At 40.5% G+C, this 21,686-nt stretch overlaps 1 protein-coding gene across 1 annotated transcript in view; it reads left to right on the top strand.

The window, feature by feature from the left end:
* LOC140322365 (uncharacterized) overlaps window positions 1-21,686 on the top strand; it is a 52,499-nt gene that overhangs the window by 14,824 nt on the left and 15,989 nt on the right. The window contains exons 14-21 of the mRNA XM_072398939.1: window positions 5,299-5,552; window positions 8,719-9,082; window positions 9,572-10,738; window positions 11,446-11,508; window positions 11,620-11,743; window positions 11,861-12,026; window positions 13,129-13,240; window positions 14,245-14,341. Of these exons, the coding sequence (XP_072255040.1) occupies window positions 5,299-5,552; window positions 8,719-9,082; window positions 9,572-10,738; window positions 11,446-11,508; window positions 11,620-11,743; window positions 11,861-12,026; window positions 13,129-13,240; window positions 14,245-14,341 (2,347 nt within the window). The remainder of the gene's footprint in view (window positions 1-5,298; window positions 5,553-8,718; window positions 9,083-9,571; window positions 10,739-11,445; window positions 11,509-11,619; window positions 11,744-11,860; window positions 12,027-13,128; window positions 13,241-14,244; window positions 14,342-21,686) is intronic.

The raw sequence follows: 21,686 nt of genomic DNA on the forward strand, positions 1-21,686 counted from the left end.
GTACTGACAAGTCATTAGTATTTCACATACAAAAGTGCAGGGGTCAGTTGCTTGTAACATACTCCACATGGGCCAAGTGTATGCAATGAACATAGTGAAGGGGCAGAAATATATACAGCCTAGCACACAGAACTTTTTAAGTATGAACTGGATCTCTTGCATTTTTAGTGGTGTCTCTGCCATGCACCACCCATTATTTAAGTTTGATCAATCTGTGAAAATTCGTATTTGCACTTTCACACATTTTGTGGCTGCTTAGAGCTCTGCCTCCTTTATCTTCCATGTTTAATCAATGTGGAGCAAGGGCAGACAAAGAAGGCCACAGCCAATTCCTATATAGGTCCCTGTGTATAGTTTATGGTATACCACTCCATGCAATACCAGGGGTTGTCTTAAAATATTTAATTTGAAGGAATGTCTGGGTGAAGCACAGATTTTTAATTTGCTTTATGTAACGAAAAGGGCAAGTATTTGGTATTTCTGTTACTTTCTCCTAATTTTGTGAATGTTACCCAATGTGAAGAAGCTGCAATGTTCATTTTATTCGAGCATCAATTAATAAAATAGTTGAAATTATTTTCTGTACAGATCCTGTGCGTTTTTGTTTTGTTCTCTATATATTGCATTATTTTTTTTTAATTTTTTCCTTTTGGTGTTTTCAAGAGATTTCCCTTTATATCCTGTCCTTAACACACAATGAGAAGAAAAAGCATGAAATCTTCATAAAATGAGGAAATTCCCATTGTCACCAAAACAAATTTTATGTAAAACATTATTTCTTCCTATGTTAGTAACAGGGTAAATCTCCCTGGACAGGAATTCTAACCCTTCCACTTTCCATTTAAAATTAAAAAAAAACATATTGTACTATGTAATGCACATTAAGGGACATATTTACGAAGCAGAGATTATGATGTTCACAGAAAGTAGAACAAATCAAATGTATAATAAAACACCCTGACAAAGATTAAACTAATGAATGATTGGTTAATGGCATATTCACTGCTTTTTTATATTCCTTTGTGTTCGCTCATTAGGCACCCTTACCAATTTTAGTTTCTGTATACTTGTGCGTGTATATCTCACAGTAACTGGATTTGATACTTGTTTAGACTGTCATACTGGGGCAACTAGTCTTATAATATAAAGTTTATATTCAACTATTGGAAACTCAGAAATGATTGATACAATAGCTGTTACTAAACTACATAGTAACATAGCTCACAGGTACGCTGTTGAGACTAAACGATCAACTCAAGGGTTTCACAAAGGAGGTGAAGGTAGCAACCAATTGGTCACAGTCAGGTTGTGGTTTATAAGGAAATAACTGAAAACCCCTTTGTAATGTATATAATGTGCAGACCGATTTTCTGCATGCAGGATACAGACAACAACAGGAGAGCAAACACTGTGTCTGGGATGACTTTCAAAAAGAACTTAATAAAAATAGCTGGGGGCATTTGAAACCAGCAACTTTAAAGACAATACATAATCTGGTCAAGAGTATAATATACAACTCTGCATGGAGTGCAACAGGGGTTTAAAGAAACATACAGCCCAATAAAGACATTGCAGTTGTATAAATACCTGCACATTATACAGATGCATAATAAGAGCAATGCACAACTCAGTGTACAGAGAGCTGAGATTATGATTATGTACCATGCAGCCCAGCAGATTCCTGGTGTATGTAACATATAAAGTGCAGGGGTCAGGTGTATGTAACATACAGAGTGCAGGGGTCAGGTGTATGTGACATACAGAGTGCAGGGGTCAGGTGTGTGTAAAATACAGAGTGCAGGGGTCAGGTGTGTGTAACATACAGAGTGCAGGGGTCAGGTGTATGTAACATACAGAGTGCAGGGGTCAGGTGTATGTGACATACAGAATTCAGGGGTCAGGTGCATGTAACAAACAGAGTGCAGGGGTCAGGTGTGTGTAACATACAGAGTGCGGGGGTCAGGTGTATGTAACATACATAGTGCGGGGGTCAGGTGTATGTAACATACAGAGTGCAGGGGTCAGGTGTTTGTAACATACATAGTGCGGGGGTCAGGTGTGTGTAACATACAGAGTGCAGGGGTCAGGTGTACGTAACATACATAGTGCAGGGGTCAGGTGTGTGTGACATACAGAGTGCAGGGGTCAGGTGTGTGTGACACACAGAATTCAGGGGTCAGGTGTATGTAACATACAGAGTGCAGGGGTCAGGTGTGTGTAACATACAGAGTGCAGGGGTCAGGTGTGTGTAACATATAGAGTGCAGAGGAAGGGTCTAGGGGTATTGGGGTAATGAGGAAGGGTCTAGGGGTATTGGGATAATGAGAATAGGTCGAGGGGTATTGGGGTAATGAGGAAGGGTCTAGGGGTATTGGGGTAAGGAGGATGGGTCTAGAGGTATTGGGGTAGTGAGGAAGGGTCTAGGGGTATTGGGGTAATGAGAATGGGCCTAGGGTTATTAGGGTAATGAGGCTGGGTCTGGAGGTATTGGAGTAATCAGGAAGGGTCTTGGGGTAATTAGGAAGGGTCTAGGAGTGTTGGGGTAATGAGGATGGGTCTAGAGGTATTGGGGTAATGAGTATGGGTCTAGAGGTATTGGGGTAATCAGGATGTATTTAGAGGTATTGGGGTAATAAGAATGGGACTAGAAGTACTCGGGTAATGAGGATGGGTCTAGAGGTATTGGGGTAATCAGGAATGGTCTAAAGGTATTGGGATAATAAGAATGGGACTAGAAGTATTGGGGTAAGAGGGAATGTGGCTAGAGGTATTGGGGTAATGAGGATGAGTCCAGAGGACATGGGGTAGAAGAGGATGTGGCTTGTAGTATTGGGGTAATAAGTATAGGCCTAGAGGTATTGGGGTAATGAGGTAGGTTCTAGACCAGCAGCCTCCCTGCCTATAAGTGGCCCCGCTTTGGACTGTTTTATAGACGCAAGGAATTGTAGTAGCGGTGCTATTTCAATGAAGAGGGAGTTCCAATGTAGATGAGTCTAGAGGTTATGGGGTAATGATGATGTGACTAGAGGTTTTGGGGTTATAAGGATGGGACTAGAGATATTGGGGTAATGAAGATGGGTCTAGAGGTATTTGGGTAATGAGAATGGGACTAGAGATATAAGGGTAATGAGGGAGGGTCTAGAGGTATTGGGGTATGGAGGATGTGACTAGAGATCTTGAGATAATGAAGATAGATCTAGAGGTCATGGGGTCATGGGGATGTGGCTAGAGATATTGGAGTAATAAGGATGAGTTTAGAGGTCATGGGGTACAGGAAAATGTGGTTGGAGGTATTAGGGTAATGAGCATGGTTCTAGAGGTATTGTGTCAATAAGGATGGGACTAGAGGTCTGAGGGTAATACATATGGGTCTTGAGGTATTATTGCAATGAGGATGGGTCTAGAGGTCTATCCGGGTTAGAAAGGTGCTATCCGGGTTATAAAGGGGTATTTGATTATGAGTCCAGAGGTGTTTGGGTAATGAGGATGCGTCTAGAGGTAATATTGCAATGAGGATGGGTCTAGAGGTTTTTGGGTAATGAGGATGGGTCTAGAGGTATTGGGGTAATGATGATGGGTCTAGAGGTATTGGGGTAATGAGGATGGGTCTGGAGGTACTGGGGTAATGAGGATGGGTCTGGAGGTATTGAGGTAATGAGGATGGGTCTAGAGGTACTGGGGTAATGGTGATGGGTCTGCAGGTATTGGGGTAATGATGGAGGGTCTAGAGCAGGGGTGCCCAAAACGTCAGTCGCTATCTACAAGTCGATCGCAAAGACAACCCAAGTAGATCGCAGAGCCCTGCCTTAGCCCTACCTGCTGTTTCCTAGCAGGTCCGCTGTACATCTATAGGGATGCTGGGGATGTCTTTCTGTGTGAGAAGGCTCCGTGTAACAGCGGGGAGTGGGGAGGGAGGCAGAGCGGGCAGTCTGAGGTGAGCAGTGCTGGGTAGCCCAGTCAGTTCACGCTCGGAGTCAGGGTTCAATTACCGAAATACCTTTGTATTCTCCTATGTCAGGTGATGTGTAGTTTTCCGGTAACTATAGTCTTGTAGTGAAATGTCTGTGCAATGTTCTGCCAATCAATCTCTCACTAGCTCCAGTCATTTCTGTGTCATACTCGGTATATATATAAATAAATATATGTTTAGCATTTTTATTGTTGGTAGATCATTTTGACTTGGTCATTTAAAAAGTAGCTTGCAAGGTATTGGAGTAATGATGATGTGACTAGACGTTTTGGGGTTATGATTATTGGGGTAATGATGATGGGTCCAGAGGGATGGGTCTAGAGGTATTGGGGTAATGAGGATGGGTTCAGAGTAACTAATGTAATGAGGATGGGACTAGAGGCACTAGGGTAATAAGGATAAGTTTAGAGGCCATGGGATTCACCGAGGATGGGACTAGAGGTCCGGGAGTAATGAGGATGGGACTAAAGGTCCTGGAGTAATCAGGATCAGACTAGAGGCAGTGGGATTAATTGAGAATGGGACTAGAAATTTTGGGGTAATGAGGATGGGTCTAAAGGTATGGGAATAATGAGGATGGGTCTGGGAGTATTGAGGCAATTAGAATGGGACTAGAGGTTTAGGAGTCATGAGGGTTAGTCTAGAAATACTGATGCAACAAGGATAGGACTAGAGGTCCTGGGGTAAAAGACAATGGTCTAAAAATACTTGGGAAAGGAGGATGGATCTAAGGGTAATGGGAACGTGCAGAAAGTATTGGGGTAATGAGGATGAGGTATTAGGGTAAGATCATGTTACCCATCTGAGGGGGATCATACTAACCATTATTGCCCATTACGATTACAGACATAAAGTTCACCTCTCCAGGGAAAATATGGAGGAAAATGTTCTGTAAGAATCACATTTGTGATTAGGCCGGTGTTTATTTGAGACAGGGACAGGCGATATCCTTCCTGCAATAAAACATATGGTGCTGATTATCCTGGCATCCTACGAGCTGCTGGGAGTGAACAGCTCGTGTGCGCATGCGCGGTACTTATGTCATCCCAGCCCAGCTAATCAATATGGCTGAAGATCAGGAAACCTGACAGAGAAGGAGACGTCGCTCCCCGCGATGGATCAAGGACAGGTGAATGTATTTAAATAATTGCGATAAGACTTGTTTTTTTCTGTATTGCAGAACAGACATTGCCTGTTCCTTCCGCAGTAAAGGATTTGTGTTGACGCAATTATTTAATTTTTACATTTAATTCTGCTTTACCAAAATGCATTTACATATTTTTTGAAGAATCATCTTGACACTTAGAATAGACTCATGTTACCCTTAGGTTGGACTCATGTTACCCCTCAAGGTAGGATCATGTTGCCCCCCCAGGATGGATTCATGTTATACGGCAGGGTAGGATCATGTGGCCCCCTAGATTTTACGTCTTCTTCTTATTCCAGGCCTCGGTGCAGGTTCTCCCATGATGTCCAATCTGACCACAACCGTGCTGTGTTAAGAGCCAACGAATTGAGTGGACTGAATGAAGACGAGATCAAAGTTTTGCTCTTTCAAAATGACAGCCAGCTGCTGCCAGAGGTGAGTGCAACTACCACCATTGTGCCCACCCAACCCATAGGATGGACGATCTGTAATTTTTTAGGTAGAAGAAGGAGAGCTCCAGCTATTTCAAAGCGTAATGTGCCTATGTATGTGTGTTCCAACTTAACAAAAGATGGTGCAGGCCTGGGGCAACTAGAAGAAAAGTGGGGGCACATGATGTGGGTGTTTTGTCCTTGTAATTTCATAGGAACTTGTGCTAATTGACTGTAAGGTGGAATTAGTTTATATATAATTCTTTAAGTAATGCATATGCATGTGTAACCTTTTTTAGGAATTTAATAAGTCATAGCTGTTTTCCAGCCAGGGGTGTTGGGCCACTGCAGAGAGACTACTGCTTCCATACAGAGAACATGCTGTCAGGCCAGGTTGCTTTCTAAAAGAAAAGACTTTAAACACCTTCCAGAATGTCTTTAGTATCTGATGTTGAACCTGAATGTCTGGCTCTAAAATTAAAAATGAGTACAAAAACTTTATCAAATACAGGTAGGGTTACATACGAGATAGGGACTGTAGGTTTGTTCTTAAGTTGAATTTGTATGTAAGTCAGAACAGATACATTATTTTAATAAATGCAATTAGGACAGATGTTTGTCCCAACATATTATTAGGCAGCATGGTGTCAGTTACTGTATAAAATCCTCATTGTGAGTTAATCACAAACAAAGCAAAGAAAAGCTGTGCTTTGATATGCAAAAAGAAACAGCTGCTGAGTTTGTCTTGGTCAGGCTGCAGAAAGAGCTAACCCCTTAAGATCACCTACAACCTCAGCTGTGTTTAGCAAAAGATTTCTTCTGCAAGTCATGCAAACCGCCCCCATCAAGCCTCTGTCCTGCACACAAGCAAGCAGGAAATTACTGTTCGTATCTACAAGTCGTCTGTATGTCAGATGTCCTTAACTCAGGGACAACCTGTATATATTTCTAAATAGCCACATGGGATACAAATTCACTTTGTGTGCACCAAATGCCTTTCCAAAAGCCTTGTAAAAGTAGCCATGCCATCATCATTGGGATACGCTTGGCTTCCTCCCAAGAGTAGAGCTTTGGGAAGGGACCCATTTGGTCCGACTACTACAGGCTACCTGCAACAAACTATAGGGAGTGGATACAAGACCAGTCATCCAGTGGAAGGAAGAAGAGTAGAAGTGATCAGTCTTTATACAGAAAGCTCATGCACACAAAAGTATTACAATGGATTACTGCACAGTTCTGGAAGAAATACTCAAAGCACTGCAAGATTCAGAGGCCACATGTATTTAGACAATATTTGCTGGTTCTGGAATTTAGCTTTAAGTTTCTAAAGCTTTTCCCGAGCTTTCATTTCAGCTTTTATTCTGGCTAACCACTTAGTCTACCACGGGCTATTCATTGTGCCCAATATGGTGGCAACTTATCACATCCCACATATACTTGCAATGTATAACGTGGTCTCCAAGCTCCTACCATTGGCCGTGGAGAACTGTTGAGGAGCTTCCCCTAGGAGCTATTCATTAAAAATGTATTTTTTTTTTATAGGTTCTGGAACTGGACCTGGCTCTATTTTGTCATAGTGTTTAAATAATCTATCAATAACTTGTACTTCTTCTTATCATGGGGTCAATAACTGTACAGAAAATAGTTGCCCCTTTCACACTGCTGACTGTAGCGTCAGGTCTATTGGACCTTTGTGGGTCTGAACTTTTCAAATACACTGTATAATCTCAGAAGTGTTATGTAAATGCTGTTTTCTTCTGGTTGTCCTATTGGAAAAAATAAAAACATTTTCAAAGACGCCATTACATAACAGTGCATGTGTCGATGACACAACTCAGTGACAGAGGTTCAGTTTCTGTACAAAGTCCAACCCATTACACAGAGTGTGCGTCCTTGGTCGCCAGCTAACCACATTATTTACTGACCGATATGAATATAAGGAGTTGCTTTGGCTGTTTGCCAGCTGCTTTGTACATATGCCTTGTTTTTTATTTATTTTCAGGAAAATATGTATATTTTTCAATATGCACTGCTATGGCAGTATAGGTTATGACAAGCATTCTGGTGTGTGGTTCCGGGCACCTTGCCAGCCCCCTAGACTGCTGTGTTGGTTCTAGAAGAACCAGCTTTTGCATATTTCTTAGTGGGTTGTACTGAACTGCTACCTCCATTCATTCTCTATGGGCTGCCATGGGTGAGAAATACACGCTCACTGCCAGAATAGCAAGCTTGGTGTCAGGCAGGATAACCAGGTTAAAATAAATTTGCAAACCGACCATTTACTTGGCTGCCTGTTAAAATCAACTTTGGGCATTGCCGGTATTTATTAATTACCAGCCGATGGAAATGCCAGTATGGTGGTCGGTATGTCACCTACAATTTCACACGTCCCCTTATGATCCAGTGGCTTCCTAAGAATTGGAATTGACATTGCAAGTGTTAGGGCTGCAGAAAAAAATACAGAATTTGGTTTTGTAATAAAATAAATAAAATAAATATTCTTTAATGAAAATATTTCAATTGCACAAATATTTGTGCTGATGTCTGGGAGATTCTCATTTGTGGCTTAGTAACTAAATCATATTTTATGGGTACAAGGGCCATGGCATATGTGTGCCATGTATATATTTGACCATGCCCCTTTCACTGTCAACACAACTTACCCGTGTGTATTTTAAATAATTACCATTTAAAAAAAATAAAACAATATTTTACCTTTTTTCTTTGTTATTTCTAAATGCTGAAAGCATTTTCTTCCACTTTGCAGCTACTTTCCATCTATATGCACTCCAGCGATGGCTGCCTGGTCTGTCTCAGAGAAGTTTTTATAAATTGACAAAAGTTCTGATAGTTCATGCGAATTAGAAAAATCCCTGTTTCTAAAGTTTTTTTTTGTACTAGATTGTAAGCTCTTCGGGGGAGGATCCTCTCCTCCTCCTGTATCACTGTCTGTATTTGTCTGTCATTTACAACCCCTATTTATGTACAGCTTTGCGTAATATGTTGGCGCTATATAAATCCTGTTTATTATTATTATTATTAATAATAATAATAATAATAATAATAATAATAATAATAATAGTAATATTTAACCCGGCTCCATTAACAATGGAATTATCGGAGCAAGTTTAATAATGTGTTTTATTAGTGTTGCTTCATTTTCTCCCCAGGACTGTCGGAATTATATGCAGGACAACTGCGACCAAGGAGAGAACTGTGCACGCCTCCATGTCTGCAGTTTCTTTGCACGAGGAAACTGCCATCGTCGTTTTTGTAAAAAATCGCACAATCTCCTTGACTCCAAATTATTGTTCACCTGTAACTGGCTGAGCCAAGAAGCCATCCAGAATTTTCAGATGCTCTGCGTGCTGAAACACAAGGAGACGCAACGTATGCCAAGGGAGGAACATAGAAATGGGGAGCCCAGGGGTCCGAGAGGGATGTCCCGGGGCAGAGGAAGGCCAGGAGGCATGAGAAGAGCTGGATCTCAGGATTTGCTGAACAGCAGCAGCAGCAGAGGGAGAAGGAATGACGGTACAAATACACACAATATTTATCATATATTACTTAAGTAGACGTAAGCTCTAAGGCTGCATACACAAGTTGATTTTTATTGAATGGTGGTCATCAGGGAGGAGAACTGTACCTCAGGGGCCGGAGCTGACACCAAGAGCCAATGAAATTACTCATACAGCTGGTGGCAGCGCTGCTTACTCAATGAAGAATTGAATTTGGTTTGCCCTAACCTCTGTTTGGTTCTTTCAGAACAGAATCACATGCTGGATGTCTGGGATAATTTTACAGTATTTAATAATTTTTTTTAATTAACATATCAGTTTGTATATTTTTAATATCCCCAGTAGGAAAAAGCTTTATGTCTAAGCTGTTACTTCAACAGTCAAACTGGCAGCCTAGTTTGAAATTTCAATGTAAAGTAGATAACAGGAACTCAATATGATGATAAGGGTACACATAACTTTTTTTTTAACCACATTTAATTTGTTTTTTTTCTAATGCCTTTAGGGCCTCACTCTCGCTGGCGTTCTAGCAGCCGTCCTCCATCACAGTGTAGCATGGGTCAACGCTCAGGAGATGAAGATCATGAAGACAGTGATAGCAGTGGTGATTATGGCAGAAATTCAAAAACAAGGCTTGACAATCTAATGAGTGATTGGTTTGCTCCAAACACAACACCCTCAGAAAAGCAACAGGCCAGATCTGGAATCATGAATGGAGAAGGCACAAGATTTGAACCACTTAATAAAGGCCCAGTAATGTCATCTGGAGTGAAAAATCCAGTAATGTACCGAAATGCTTTCCAGCCAATGGAAGTACTGAATTCTAGAGTAACATCTCGATTCCCCAGAGCTTCATACAACACTCAGGAAATGGATAATGATTCATCAAATGCAGCTAGTGTAGGGCAAGCGCCATCCTATAAATCCTATGATCCCAACCCTCGTTATTCTACTGGCCAAAATGTTCAAAAGGAGAGGTCAAACGTTCCTGTGATACCACGTAGAACAGAACAATCAGTTTATTATCCACCGCCACTTACTGAATCGAGTCGACCAACACAGGGAACCCTACAGCATGATTCAATCATTGCTTTACCAAAGCCCTCAACCAATTCAAGCACATCATTCAATACATCAAGAGAACATCCATATGGTCAACCACATCCAAAAGCAAATACTTCCAAGGTCCCATCATCACCTTTTAATAAGCCTGTCCATCCTGCAGGGGGTTCATCAAGTGCTGAAGCAAGTTCATATTTAACAGCTTCTTCAGCAAAAAGTCTATCTACTCTTAATCAGAAAACAGTTATGGAATCGGATAAAGTTCTGGGTTCTTCAATGGCAAGGCTATCAATTACTCCATCAACACCTTTTAAGACATCTTTGTACGATAGCAAAGATATTTCTTCTATCACTCAACCTAAACCCGCTACCCCTATAGTATCTGGTCATATGGGAGCATCAAGTTCATCCAATGATTTTGTTGACTTTGACAGACCCTGCAGAAATCCCCAAGCTTGTGTAAAACCAATCATAAAAAATGACCCAACAAATGGCATTAAATATTCACTTTCTGATGAAGATTTGGAAATGTTTTTGGAGCCACCAAAGGTCATTAACTTGGCAACTACTCAACCAGCCACCAATATTTCTTCTGCATCACCAGGAAAATGTAAGTAGATAAAATTAGTTTTTAAGAGAGGATATTATTCAAAGCTTAAAAGTAAACTTCTGAAAAAGATTGCCCCTTATTAAGAATGTTTTGAAATGTAACTAGAATTTCCCATTAATAAATAAGCTTTTAATAAGGATAGGGCCATGTAAAAATTTTGTGACTCCCCATTGACTTTATTCCGGTGTCTTTAGTATTAAAATATGATCTAATTTGGGGCTAATTATTTAAAACTAATATTTGTCTACTTGTCAGAGTACTGGCTACAATCTAAAACATCTTTGGGTGGACAGATTAGTGACAAAACTCTTGCCAATTTACCTAACTCAAAGGGCCTGATTTATTAAAGCTCTCCAAGGCTGGAGAGGATATACTTTCATCAGTGAAGCTGGGTGATCCAGCAAACCTGAAATGGATCTGGCCCAGGATTCAAAACACTTGCTAGCAAATAGAAAATGACTTTTAGTTCCAGGTTAGCTGGATCACTCAGCTTCACTGATGAAAGTGTATCCTCTCCAGCCTTGGAGAGCTTTAATAAATCAGGCCCTTAGTACTGGACGTTTAGGCATCAAGGACCTCTGTTGAAAGAGGGGTAAACTTTGTACATTTTATTGTATTGTTTTGAGTTTAAAAGCTTTAAATATCCTTCCAAAGTACTAAATACAGAAAAATAATTGATCCGCAGTTGTTTTTCTCTTTTACTTAAGCATTGTTGAAGCAAACCCCAGAAATTTGTCTTACTCATATTTGGAAGTACTGCAATATGAGAGGTGAGTTTGTTATGGGTTCAAAAAATGAGCACTCATAACTCTCCATTCTATCTTGCAAATAGATCTAAATCTTGTCTAGAGATGACATTTTGTATTTTTGTTGGTTTATAGATAAGTGTGCCAACATGCACTACTGGTTACCTTACCGCTGGCAAGTGTTTAGTGGAACAGACTGGGATGACTTTTCTAATATGGAGCTTATTGAGAAGGCTTATAGTGATCCTAAGATAGACAGGTAAGTGCACCTGATTCAGGGGGTCAGAATGTGAAAATCTCTTTTATTGTTATCTTAATTAGTTCCTTCTAAAGCTACAAAAGTCACTATTAGGTAAATTGTCTTTTGTCATTGCAGTTACGGGTTTGGTTTGATTGACTTTCAGACCATGAAATCTGGTTCCAAGCCAGTCCGCAGGCTTACCACCCCATCATCTGTCACCCAGCCTGAACTTGTACTGACCACTGAGTGGTGTTGGTACTGGAAAAATGAGCTTGGTACCTGGATCGAGTACGGGAAACCGGTAAGTGAAAATTACAGTATCGGAATACATTTTAGTTCACCCCAAGCTGATGTTACAACATTTAAGTTAAAGCCTAAATCCTGGGTCATTTTGTTTTTGTCAACAGGCTGCTGTGGGGAGAATTAAAAGTAGCTTAAAGCTGGAGCTGGTACCCGTAGTGTTTCTTTTCCACACAAGATGCCCTCTGTCTGATGACACTATAAACATACTATTTTAGTTTTAGGAAATTGGTTGAGGATTTAGAAAATATAGAATGGAAATGTTAGTGTAAGAATTGAGGTAATAATGGGTTTTGGGCTTGCGTTGATGGCTTTAGATCAGTGGCCCCCAACTTTTTGAATCTCACGGACCACTAAATCCATGGACTCCGGACTGCGCTTGTGCGGGGAGCCTTGTGTCACTCAAAGGGGAAGAAACTTCCCCTGAAAGTGACATCATTATTCCTGAACCCGTCCACTCCAGAGACATAACCCGCCCACCCCCTAAACCTATGATGGAGACATGGTCTGTAGCTCTGGCCAGTGCACCCCCACAAGTGGGTTTCTTCTTCTGACCCCGTTGGGGGGTGCACTGGCCAGAGTTGCAGATCACTTCTGGTCTCTCTGCTCTCGTGGCCCAGCTGTCAAACAGCCGTGGCCCACTAGTGGGCCTCGGACCGGGGGTTGGGGACCACTGCTTTAAATTATTATCAGTTTGGGATGTTTCTGAAATAATTTAAAATTTATTGAAAGGTGCATTTTACCCTCTTTCTAGCTCGCATTTGACTTATCTCAAATGGGTCTAGCATTCACGCTCATTGTACCTCCTAACGCAAACAAAAGCCAGTAAACACTAGCCTTAATCTACCTGGGTTAACATTAGGAAGAGATTGTGAGAGTTATGATTACCATTGTTTAGAGGGTTAGTCCAAAGTTTAGGTGTCAGTTTGCCAATGACTCCTATTGTGATTGAACTGGTTCTATGTTGGCTCCATTGGCATGAATACTGGTATATCAGGTCACCAGGGAGACTGGACACTGTGCTCTGATATGATATATGCCCCATTTGTATCTAGATTTGGGGCACATGATAACAAATCTCCTGTCTGCTCCTGCTAATCTAGAACACAAGTACTACCATTCTATCATCAGACCTGGAGACCATCTACCAGTCCGACCCGACTGCAATCATCCCGTTCACTGCTGGAAACCAGACCTACATTATTGACTTCCAAGGTACACATCAACCTTAAGATCAGCGAAATGTGTCCACTCATTGAACATAAATTTATTTATGGGGGGGGTAAGGGGTGAATGGAGCAGTCTTGACAGTTGTAGACTGAGACTTCTGCTTTGTGGTTTTATAGAATGTGAAATAATTTCAGAGCAAGACGTCATATTGTATATATTGGAAACAGGGAACCAGATCTATGAGCTAATTTAAGATGCCAAAATAAATACATTCCGGTACAGTCCATGTGGAGGAGAAATGGTTTCAAAATTTTTTGTAACTAAGTAAAAAAATTGTTGCATGTAAGAGCACACTATTTACTCAAATGGAAAATGGCGGCACTAGTTTGTAGGATTTGCAACACAAATCCATACATACAGTAAATTGGCAAAAATCTGTGGACAAGCAAACATCACATCAATACAAGCTTGCCTGACTTCTGATTCTAAATCCATTGCCATTTACATAATAGTCACCCCTACACACACACATTTGCAGCTGTTAGCCTTCACCCTTCTGGGAATCCTATTCTTAACATTTTGGAGCAGGTCTGGTCCTGGATGGAGTCCCAGATTGTAATCCATGTTCCAATTCAACCTAAAGGTGTTTGTAATTTTGAGGTCTGCACAGAGCACTCGGGTTCATGTTCACAGTCATGCAGGTACAGCAGGTACACCAAACTGTTGTCATAAGACCAGAAGAACACAGTTGTGTAATGTCTTGGAATTCTGTTTCATTGGAAACACCTAAACTTATGTAATTGGGGAGGGATATCCACATAAAATATATCAAGAATGAGGAAGGAGGAAAAACATCTTGTGTTAGCCCTTAATTAGCCTAACATGGCTACCAATAGTTTTGCACAGTTCTGCACAATTGTGAGAGCGTACATATGATCTTATGAATGTTCTCAATAATCTCTTTTATAAGAGAAATATAGTTTAAATGATATTATTCATTATATTATTTTTCAGTTACTTACTTGTTTAATTAATCTCTCCCTTTTTAGAAATGAAACAAAAGAATTCATATCTTGAGACAGAGAGAGAAGTGCGCCGGAGACCCAAATTCCTTGATCGTCAGAATGTGAATATGTTGAGAGGAAGGTAATGGGAAATGCTACAACCTAGAGCTCCATTTAAGTTTAGTTCTGTCATTTTGGCACTACTTTTTCTCACTGCAAAAAAAAATTCAAAAAAATGCTTTGGACAATTTTTTTTTTGCCATGCTTGGGCACTACACAGAGCTGAAAGTGTATTTTTGCGTGTTGCTGTTTTTTTATTACGTACCTACCTGTTAATTGCAAGTTTCCACTATGCATTAATTGTTGTTGCTTTGTAAATCAGAAAAAAAACTCTTTTGGCAGATGCTGGTATTGTGCTAATAACCTGTATTACCTGTTTCATAAAGACTAAGTGTATATATTTTACTAGCAGAAGTGTCAGATCAGGTTGGTATTGTGAAGGAAAAGGGAAGACACTGGTTGGGAACATGCAGCAAATATATATTCCTCCATAGTGTAAAAATAAAAATAATGTACCTAAATAATACCAAATATAGAAAAATAAATGATAAAATATGTGTGTATATGTGTGTGTGTACATATATACACACAAATACACATAGGTGTATACGGTGCTTGTTGTTCCATGGGTGACCCCACAGATTCTTACACACGTGCATGGTTTATTTACATTGTACCACAATATTCATTCCATTTTCCAGTACTAATTACTTTACTGGTACCTCCATGTTGACCAATATGCAGGGGATATGTAAGGGATCAGCTCAATGGAAGAATGCTTGTGTGTTCCATGGGTAAGCCCATGAGCACAAACAGGCAATGCTCAATTTTGGTGCAAACCAACTTATGCTTTATTTTCAATACTATTTACAGTAGATTAAGACATTAAATAAAAAGTTTCCTGTCTGGCATTTCACTGACATGCAGAACCCTGATTAACAGCTTTGGCCAACCTAGTTCCGCCTGGGCTCCTGCTGTCATAACTCTCTGTGATTACCATTCAGGTTGTTCGCTTCCCACACAGGTAGTGCTGCTCCCCAAATTTCCTGACACTGAACTGGTTCCACAATAGAGCAGTTTCCCAAACCAGATATTGCATTAACAAACTTGTTTCAAATGAGTTTGGTAATCTTAGCCTAACTGTATTCATCCTAGTCAAACAAAAGTATTCTGTGAACTGCCTATATCTGAGAGACTTACTTATCATCCTAGATTGGGCTACAGTATCTTCCTGGCCTGCTTCAACATCCCCACCCCACTTGTTCCCAATTTTGGAGCTGGAATATGGGTAATAAGAAAAAACCTATTCTGAGTAATCCATTTTAACGGGGCATGATCAGTTATCGGATCAAAGATTCTTCCCAATAAATAGTATTCAAGAGAGCACTAGGCACTTGTTTGTAGAATGTTTGTTGGGATAATATAACACAGGATGTTCTTCACTATTTCAGACCCGAGCCATCACACAACCCAGTCCAACATTTAATGCTTCGGGTTATACTAAAATTTCCTTAGTAAATTGAGAATAACGCAACGCTGGCTGACCACACAATATTTTTTTTAATCATTCAAAGGCTTTTTTAGCTTTGGGTAACCATTTTATCATCCCTGACCCCTTAAACTTGTCAAGTCTGTTAGCAGGACTGTCAGCACTGCAAAATGAGGAATAAAACTGTAATGACCTGCAAGACTGAACTTGCTTTTTGTTAGTGGGGTTTGGTCTTTTATCAAGGGTCTCAATATTGTTTACCTTTGGTTTTATTATGCCCTTCCCAATTATGAAGTCAAGATATTTTTGTTAGGGACACTAATCTGGCCAGCAATCCTGTGTCATAAGGCACCACAGCCTAGTCCGTTCATTTCCACTTTGCTGCCTGTCGTCGGCTCTTGCAGCTCCGCTCTAGCACCCCCAGCAAATAGACAGAAACTGTGTGAATCTGAAGGGGGTTTTGGAGTCTGTGCTGCAGCCATAAGCACATTATTCCTAGCTATGATCTTTATAGCTTTCAGCTCCCAGATACTAGTTCCTAGTTGTGGCGTTTAGCCTGGCTGACCTGTTAGTGGTATGTCTATCTGTTGGATACAAGCTCTACCAACCTTGTAATTGTTTGCTTCCTGGGCTGACTTAGCAATACCCTTGAGTCTGCTTTGTCTTTGGATACCTTGTTTGGCAGCCTGACTACCTGTGTTCTGCAATTACTCCATTACCCGGTTTGCTAGTATCTTAGCAATAAGCGTAATATTAGCAGTAAGAAGGAATATGGGCAGATCAGGAAGCTGGCGATTCTTCCCTGATATGTGAAAAACAATCAAGGCTTTTGTTATAGATATTGATGAATTCCCTAGTATGTAGGCTTCAATAAACATATTTAATAAATGTGGAAAGATGACATTGTCATAGGATTGATACATTTTCATGGAAAGACTGTCCAGTCAGGCTTTATAGAAATAAAGTTTCTGAAGGTTCCCTAGCTGTATTAGGGAATCCTAAAAGTCCCGATCTGAGTCTTGTAGTACTGGAAGAGTGATGGAAGTGGAAAAAAACATGAATTTCAGAGATTTGTGCAGGGAATCCTGATTTGTATATTGACAGAAACAGCTATTTTAGTGTTACAAATTGCTCGTAATTGCTTGTAATTCCAAGTCTTGTTCCCATTTCCTAGTACAGAATTTAATCTTGGAGACTTTCTGAATGAGTTGGTCCCTCAAAATAAGATTTGGATGTTGCCCTCACTATTAATATATATAGATATATATATATATTTTTTTTTTCTTGAGGTGAAAAATCAGGGAACACGGACACAAATGGCTCTTCGATAGTGGTGTCTGAGATCCCCCTCCTATTGCACAAAATTTTTTCTCAATCGTGAAGTCAAAAAAGCTGTGGTGTATTCCTCTTGTTGGGACACAGCGGGTCTGCTCTACAGCGAACAACAGGGTTAAATTTTGGTGCCCTTTGCTCTCTTAGGTATGCCTACACTCCCAAGATAACTGTAGCCTAATCTTCTCACAGCCAACCTGTTGAGCTAGGCTGCGGGTAGCCATACACACATCCTACTGAAGGGAAGATAGAGATGTCGGAAACTCTGTTTTCTGCTGATGTAGTGCAATTTCTGATCTATTGCATGTCCTGGTTTATTAGGGACACCTCAACTGCTAAGTGTTGCACCCGCTGTGTGAGGAAGTTAGTAGATAAGCTACCAGCACATACGGCTGATATTCTATTGGCAAATGTGGGTTCTGCAGCATGATGGGAGTCTGATCCCCACCTGTTAGGCTGGTACTCATTGAACATGGAGTGATGAGCAGGTCCTGGGTGCCTGACTGAATGTCAGTGGAATCAGTGGAGTCCCAATAGTGGTTATCATGCCAGGCTTCTTGTAAACCATTCCAGTCAGTATGCCGCCTCTCTAGATTTGTTCGTAGCAGAGTTTACGAAGGAAAGGCCATCCCCAGCCAAGTAGTAGTGGGGAGTTCTTTCTGATGTTTTCTCGTTATTGTAGGGTATGTATGATGCAATGCAAGTGCACTTGCTTTATCAGTTTCCTACACCTTCCGTGTTACAAAGAAACTGGAGTTCAAGCATTAGAACTACACAGTTATGTGTGACAAGGTAGGGTTTTTGATGGGCAGAGTTCTTTTATGTTCTAATGATGCCATAGGAATTACATTTTAGGGTTGTTGGGATGTTAGCCACAGGTGTCTTCCACTTACACCTCCTCGTTCCACAGAAATTGGGATTCAAAAATGGGAAGCCTAAAGGGTAGCAAAGTATAACAATTATAGTTTTGTGATGGGTAGGTATAAATTAAGGGTCCCCACCCCAATTCACCTTGCTATATTAGTGGCGCAGTGATCCCCAGTTTGCGTAATTAATTTATGACTTCTAGGTGCACGTGCTTTTAAAACAGCACCCCCAATGATGTATTTTCCCAAGTTTTTAAACTTGTGACCCCCTAAAATTCTTTAAAGCTTGGGGGTTGAAACGTTGGTACCCTGTGTACCCTGAAAATTGTTAAGTAGTTCAGCGGTTTAGGAGAAGGTTTGAACCCAGTTGTTAGGCTGCAGAATATAACAAGCAGCATTTACAGACACACACAGGTATTACACTGTGTTGCTGGTGATATCATCATTATACATGTCCACTTGTACATGTCCCTGGGGTAGCTTGATTTCATGAGGCAGATTTATTTATATAACACTGACTGTCATGCAGGTGAGGAGAACAAATATCACCCCTCGTTACCCTGGCACCCTAGACTGCAACTTAGGTGAACTTGGATCCTTGGATACCCAGCTGATTCAGAGAGGGGTATCTGCCAATACCCTTTAGGTCCAAAGTGGTCATGTGTTGGACTGTTACCAGGTGATCTATCAACCCATATGTCCAGGGCATAGAATAGGTGTCAAACTTAAAAATCGTGTTTAATTTATGAAAGTCAGCAAGACTAATGGTGCTGTACTAGTAGAATTGGATTCCTCGCTCCCAATTCAAACATTTTCATCACAGCGAATTGCTTCTTGTCTAGCTTCATAAATTCAGTGGGATTTTAATTTTACACTCTGCCTGAGTCGGGTGACAATATTATGATTATCGTGTGATCATTGATATATGTCCGGGCATCTTCGAGAACATATCTCTATTCAGATCGGAGAAAGCCCTGGGTTCTGTTGTCTCTCCTGTCACTACAGATATAATTGGAGGATTACCTAGGATCACCTCCACACTGAGGAAGTAACTCTGGGGTGGTCCCAAAGTACCGGAAGAATATTTGCTTTAAATGGCAAGTGGGGGAACCACTCCCACTTGATGACACAAATTACCTAGAAAGGTTTCAAATGAAGCTATCGTTAGGGGTACATTTTGTTATCCCCATGTACAAAGATTATTTGGTGATTTTCTATTTTAAGAGAGCACACAAGTCACTAGCCTGGCTTTAATCTAAGGTACCATGGAATTACAATAAAAAAACACAACATTCTTGTCAATAATTTTCATGAAACATAAAAGTTTTTTATGTCTCTATTTTGTGATACATGTGAATGGCACAAATAGCTACTGCCACCTTTCTCTCTCTCAAAGTTACAATGCATAGGCAACCACTAATCACATTCACCACAATACGACCCTTTTCTTTTTAGAAATATCAGATGACCCACTTGGCAACCCATGGTGGAACTGGCCTAGCAGGTCACCTTTACTCATCAGTGGGTGAGTGAATCCCCACTGTACTATATACACAGTCTTACTAGTTGCTAGGGATGGTCTGGTCTTGACTTGAAAATCCCATGAGACTTTAAGATAGGTAGTTAGGTTCTTGGTAGGTGAAGTGCCTTTTAAGCAGATTCACCAGTTGAGTTTTTTGTTTGGACTTGCCTACCTTGTATTTGGGTGGTACCCAGTAAAGACCTTAGGAACCTTGCCTATCACTGAACATTCCGAAGTTTGTGGTTCTGATACCATACTTTCTTGCCAGATATATCAAATCCTACATCTGTGACTGGGGTAGTTTTTGTCTAGCTGTAAAGTCCATTTGTTTGGGCTTAGTTTTCCAATAATACCCCTAATCGAGCCAATATCACTGCTTTTAATTTCTCATACTCATTGACTGCTGTGACTTCCAGATCAAAATAGGACTTCTGCGATTCCCCTGTCAACAAGGGGGCCATTATCCTTACCCATTGTACTCTAGGCCACTGCTTTTTCCTAGCAATTCTTCCAAAAGTGATCAGAAATGCCTCATGGCCATTGTTTGCAGTATAAAAAAATGCATTAGCCATTATAAGGGTATACTGTTGGAACCACTCTTTGCCATGGTCTGTTTGCTGTGCCTTCCTGTGGAAGCTATTGCCACAACAACTCCATATCTTGCTGCCATTGTTCCTCCTGTTGCTGAATTTGCAGTTGTATTTTGGCAGTCAGTTCCATGTGGTGGGCCTCCAATTTTTGCTGTGCTTGTTGCAGAGATATGTTGGCCTCCTATTGACGAAACTTTTATTTTTGCTGTGATTGTAGAAGAGTTACAGTTCATTAGCCTGATTTTGCTCCATGACAGCCCTTTGCTAAATGGTGTTTGCCAGAACTAGCTGTTTTACAAGTTCCCTCTTTATGGTAATTTAGGCACCAACACAATACTTGTCAGGGATCAGCTAAATGGGGAGGTCTTGGGTTGCCTGGTTGCACACACAAACAGGTAGAACAAACATCCAGTTTTGGTGCACTCATACACCTGTTAATTTTTTTCAAATGTTATTTACACGACATACGAACAAACATAAGACAAAAACATGAAATAAAAAGCTGCCTGTCCAGCATCTAACATGCAGAAGATGCTGGCTAGTAGCTTGGGCTGGGCTAGTGCTGTTTAGTAACCTGCTGTACTAATTCACAGAGATTCCAATAAACATTGTTCATTCACCACACATGTAGTTCACCCTGATTCCAAACTGGTCCCAGGTGGAAGCAGTTTCCCTAAATTGGTTGATAGTTAAAGCCCTGAATTACCAATCTTGCATCATGCAGCACAACTGCATTTATTTCAGTCAAAAATGGAGCTTTTGCTTGGCTAGCTGAACACAGCCAACTATGCATTTGTTTCATTTCATAGTAGACTTGATGAGAATCTGAGGCCATCTGTCCAAAAATAAGAATTAAATCTTTCAACACAATATTGTTCCAAAGCAGTCTGACATTTCTAGTAAAGCCTCTGGTTTTAATCCAAATGAATTGCAGGCCATTTAAAACAGACAGTTTATGGAAGGAAACTTACACACTTATTGTACCTGAAAGAATTTTGCATGGAGAATTGGGCAATGTGAGATACTGGTGGATGTTGTGAAGTCATTTCTGCTTCATGGGACAAAAAATAACATATGTGGTCGAGGTGTACTTTTTTGTAAATTACCTTTATCTGTTAGTAGTTTTACAATGTACAACCATTGTTTCCCTGCTTAAACATGTTAAAAAAGTCAATAAATTACATTGGATGTAACTTTTTTACATGACTGTATAAAAAATAAAGTTATTATGTTGGAGTGGAAAAATAAAGTCTATGTACAGGTGTGCTTAAGCATTAAATAAATGCATTAAACTATATTTTATGTTATGTCTATTGACTGTGATTTCTTAGATCTCTGTGATTGATGAGCTCTCAGTCTGGAAGATGGGGTTTCCCATTAATAATTGCACTGGGCACTAGTCACTGAGTTGTTAATACATATTATTGTGGGGACTAACCAGTAACTGGGGGACAAAACAGGGAAGCGACCAATGTGCTAGGAATGGAATACAGGGGAGAGACCATTGTGTGTACTACTGATGGGATACAATGGAGAGACTATTGTGTGTGCTAGGGATGGGATACAGGGGAGAGACCACTGTGTGCGCTAGTGATGGGATACAGGGGAGAGACCATTGTGTGTGCTAG

This window comes from Pyxicephalus adspersus, chromosome 2 (genome assembly GCF_032062135.1).
Source record: "Pyxicephalus adspersus chromosome 2, UCB_Pads_2.0, whole genome shotgun sequence".
In the NCBI taxonomy this organism is placed as follows: Eukaryota; Metazoa; Chordata; class Amphibia; order Anura; family Pyxicephalidae; genus Pyxicephalus; species Pyxicephalus adspersus.